At 31.7% G+C, this 4,386-nt stretch overlaps 1 protein-coding gene across 1 annotated transcript; it reads left to right on the forward strand.

Annotated features, from left to right (window-relative positions):
* The first annotated feature begins 636 nt into the window (after positions 1 to 636).
* On the forward strand, positions 637 to 1,867 carry LOC144999740 (AT-hook motif nuclear-localized protein 17-like). Its single transcript, XM_078958906.1, has 2 exons — positions 637 to 1,262; positions 1,339 to 1,867. The coding sequence occupies exons 1-2, from the start codon at positions 785 to 787 to the stop codon at positions 1,707 to 1,709; spliced, it is 849 nt and encodes a 282-aa protein (XP_078815032.1). The 5' UTR covers positions 637 to 784; the 3' UTR covers positions 1,710 to 1,867.
* The last annotated feature ends 2,519 nt before the right edge of the window (positions 1,868 to 4,386 follow it).

Genomic DNA, 4,386 nt, shown 5'->3' on the forward strand with positions numbered 1-4,386 from the left:
TTTTTAAATTTTCCAATGAAAAATGAAAACGAAAAACGAAAACTGAATAGGGAAAACGAAAAATGTAAAATGAAAACTGTTTTTCGATAACTAAACGCAACTTATATGTTTTTATTGTATTTATGAATTTAAAGAAATTAAAAAAAAATGATATGGAATGGTGTTTTAATAATAGGTATATTATAGATTTAGCTGTGATACATTCTACTATAGTAGTTAGTGTGGGTATTATGAACGTATTAGCCGAATGATGATATCAGATAATATATGAGATAATATATATACATGATATAGTAATAACACAAAAATAATATGTTCATATTTTTTTATTTTGTTAAAGGAAGTTAATTCGTACACAATAAATTTTTACCATACACAACAATTTATGTTCTAAAAGTACAACCCTATTAAACATAAAATGTTATGTACAGATAAAAATAATTATGCATAATCACTTTTATTTACGATGATCCTATTCATATTATTTGAAATGTTTTGTTTTAAGACAAAAATTTTATTTAACATCAAATTAAATTATTAAATGATTATGTAACTAGAATGAAACACATTCGATCTCAATATTGTTACTCATTTAAATAGAAAACCGAGATTTTTTTTTTTTAAGTAGAGCCATTTCTTTCTTTTGTGAAGATAACTCCAAAACCCCATCATCAAAATCTTTATGCTTCCTCCCTTATCTATAACTCCAAAATCTTCTTGAAAAACAAGCCAATTTTTCAAGAACAAGATCTTGAGAATTTTGCGATTAACATCCAAACAAACCATGTTTTCCGATCTCCGCCATCAACCACCACCTACACCGGCTCATTTCGCCGTCACCCACCACCTCGTCTCCACCTCCGAGGAAGCTGACAGCAAAAAAGAATCCAACACCACCAATGATGATGCATCCATTGAGGTGGTTCGGCGCCCTAGAGGGCGTCCACCCGGGTCCAAAAACAAACCAAAACCACCTGTTTTCGTTACTCGAGAACCCGACACCGCTATGTCGCCATACGTCTTGGAGATTTCCGATGGATCGGATATCGTCGCCGCCATCACACAGTTATGCAATCATCGGACAACCGGTCTTTGCGTGTTGTCCGGTTCGGGAACTGTTGCCAACGTCTCATTCCAACAACCCACCACCACCACCACCGCCATAACCTTTCACGGCCGTTTCAATTTGCTATCGATCTCCGCCACCATACTTCCGTCGTCTGTCACTACCGGCAGCTTCGGAGGGAGCGAGGGAATAACAGGTTCGATCCATCGATCACCCCTAAAATATTCGAAAACAATTGTTTTCACATTCTAATTTGTAGTTGACTATCGTAGACATTCTGTCTCGGCTTCCCGCTACTAGATTTAGCGTATCATTAGCCGGTCCACAAGGGCAGACGATTGGTGGCACCGTCAGTGGACCGCTTATAGCCGCCGGAACAGTTTACATCATAGCGGCGTCGTTCAACAGCCCACTCTACCACCGGTTGCCGATGGAAGAAGACGATCATGTTCGAAGTTCTGGCGGTGGTACTGCTTCTGCAGCAAGAGAGCAATCTCCATCCGGTGGAGGAGATAGTGGAAGGCATCATGCAGAACCGTCATCGGCGGTGGATTCATTATCGATGTATGGCTGCCACCTGCCATCTGAAGGCATTTGGACACCTACACCACGGCAAGCCTCGCGGCACTCGCCACTTTTTTAAAGAATTTGCCTCCATCTCTAGCCGGAGGTCGTCAGGGGGTCATTCATGACCATTAAATCCTTCATGTTTACTATTTAGGTTTTTTTTCCTTTAAAGTCGAAAATATATATTTCTAGTTTTGTTGATAATTTGATTAATTTTACTTTTTTTTCGTACTCTTTTTTAAAGATAAATAAGTATATTTCTAAGTGTTTCAAACCAGACTTCAACCTTCAATTTCAATTTCAAGGTATTAGTGGGCTAGAAACCCTTACTAATTGGCATTTTTAGAAGATGCATTATATATATATATATATATATATATATATATATATATATATATATATATATATATATATATATACGTTCAGGTTCATTTGAGACCACTCTAATTTTGTGAGATCGTAAGACCAAATCTAAAAATAATTTTAAAAAGCAAAATAAATGGAAAAATCAAAAAATTCTTTTTTTAAATATTATTTTCGAAACTTGAATTAACTATAAAAAAATATAAAAAAAAATAAAAAAAATTCCGTTTTTTTTTTAAAATACGTGAAATATTCTAAATAGAATATTACACTGACATATTCTAAAAAATAATTTTAAAATGCAAAAATAAATGGAAAAATCTAAAAATTCTTTTTTTAAATATTATTTTCGGAACTTAATTTAACTAAAAAATAAAATAAAAAAAAATTCTATTTTTTTTTTAAAATACGCGAAATATTCTAAATAGAATATTAAACTGTACATATTCTAACAATAATTTTAAAATGCAAAATAAATGGAAAAATCAAAAAATTCTTTTTTTAAATATTATTTTCGGAACATGAATTAACTAACAAAAATTAAAAAAAAATAAAAAAATGCGTCTCACGGTCTCACAAAATATAGGTGGTCTCAAATGAACCTAACCCTATATATATATATATATATATATATATATATATATATATATATATATATATTTCAAGGTATTAGTGGGCTAGAAACCCTTACTAATTGGCATTTTTAGAAGATGCATTATATATATATATATATATATATATATATATATATATATATATATATATATATATATATATATATATGGTTAAGAGAATGTAGTTTGTCATTTTATCTAACACCTTATTTTTGAATTTAATTTAACGAGAGAACTAAAAGGAATTGAGTGGAAATGAGAATAAAGTAAAATAAATTTATGTTTCCAAGTTTCATTAAAGGAAAGAAATAGAAGGAACTCGAAGGAAATAAAATGATCAATTTCCCTCGTAACCTTTCTTCCGATTTGAAATCATTTGAAATGAAAGAACATAATAATTAATTTTCCTTTCACTTTGGAAACACAAAAGATTTTTTTTCTCCATGTTTTCTTTCTTTTTTTCTTTACTTTTCTTTGTTTAAATTCAGAACCAGAACCTAGGCATAAGCGCAACCAAAATATTTGTTGGAACCGAATTTGAATCAGAACTGATTAGGAACCAAATATGCAATTCAGTTAGTTTCTCGGTTCCTTTATATTCGTTTAGTTTTTGGTTTTGGTTTTTTAGTTCTGGACCATAACGGCTACTAGAAGCGACCAAATTAGACCCTAAAAATACTCATTGCAAACAAACCAGAAAACATAATTAATGAGTGTAACCTGGTTCGATTCTCGGTTTCTCCATATTCATCAATTTTAATTCTTAATTTTTCATTTTCGGTTTGGTTCGGTTTTGTCTGCTTTCGGAACTAAGCTCACCCAGGACTAAGCATGATATGCTTCTTTAAATAACCAAAAAAAAAAACACCTTAAAATATGTAGCGAAAGAAACATTACCAAGAGCTGCATTTTTTCCGATGGTAAAAGGTATCGAAAGCCCATTGGAAATAGACTAGTCAAATGGATTTTTGAAGAAAAAAGAATTTTGTTGGAAAAAAGCTCCTAGGAAAACTTTTCTGAGGGATATCCGACAATGATATTGTATGATGCATTTCTGATGAAAGTTATGTTATTGAAAGTTTCGATACTTTTCACATGTACACAATTATGCTTGTTTTCCGAGAAAATAGATTTGCATTTTCGAGGAACAGCTCTTTTATGATAGTGTTTGATTAGAGATGAGCATTGAATTTGGGTATCCGCGTTTGAAACAGAAACCACCTCGGAACTATCGGTTCCGGTTCCTAAACTTATGCAACCGCCTGAAGTGTTCACGGTTTCGGTTGTCATGTTTTCGAAATCGCTACCCGTTGGATACCCGTCGGTGTGTGTGTTGATATATATATATATATATATATATATATATATATATATATATATATATATATATATATATATATATATATATAGAGAGAGAGAGAGAGAGAGGGAAATGATGGTTCAAATCAGTGGCAGATCCTTTATATGGCCAGGGGGCTATGGCCCCCCTGGTTTTTTACTTGCTAATATATGTATAAATTGTATGAATATGTAACTATCTCCAAATAAACAAAAAAATCAATCTCATGGCCCCTCAGTTTATACAGATATTAGCAAGTAAAATAAAAAAAAAAATAATGTAACTATCTCCAAATAAACAAAAAAATCATGGTCCCTTAGTTTATACAGATACTTTATTTGGAGATAGTTACATATTCATACAGTTTATACAGATATTAACAAGTAAAAAACCAGGGGGGCATAGATTATACATATACTTTATTTGGAGATAGTTAC

Source organism: Lactuca saligna, chromosome 6 (assembly GCF_052625555.1).
Source record: "Lactuca saligna cultivar CGN05327 chromosome 6, ASM5262555v1, whole genome shotgun sequence".
Classification (NCBI taxonomy): domain Eukaryota; kingdom Viridiplantae; phylum Streptophyta; class Magnoliopsida; order Asterales; family Asteraceae; genus Lactuca; species Lactuca saligna.

Excerpts from the sequence above, each read along its gene's own strand:
- LOC144999740 (XM_078958906.1), top strand. The coding sequence starts at position 785 with ATGTTTTCCGATCTCCGCCATCAACCACCACCTACACCGGCTCATTTC. Across the intron at positions 1,263-1,338 it reads AGGGAGCGAGGGAATAACAG|ACATTCTGTCTCGGCTTCCC; the intron begins GTTCGATCCATC and ends TGACTATCGTAG.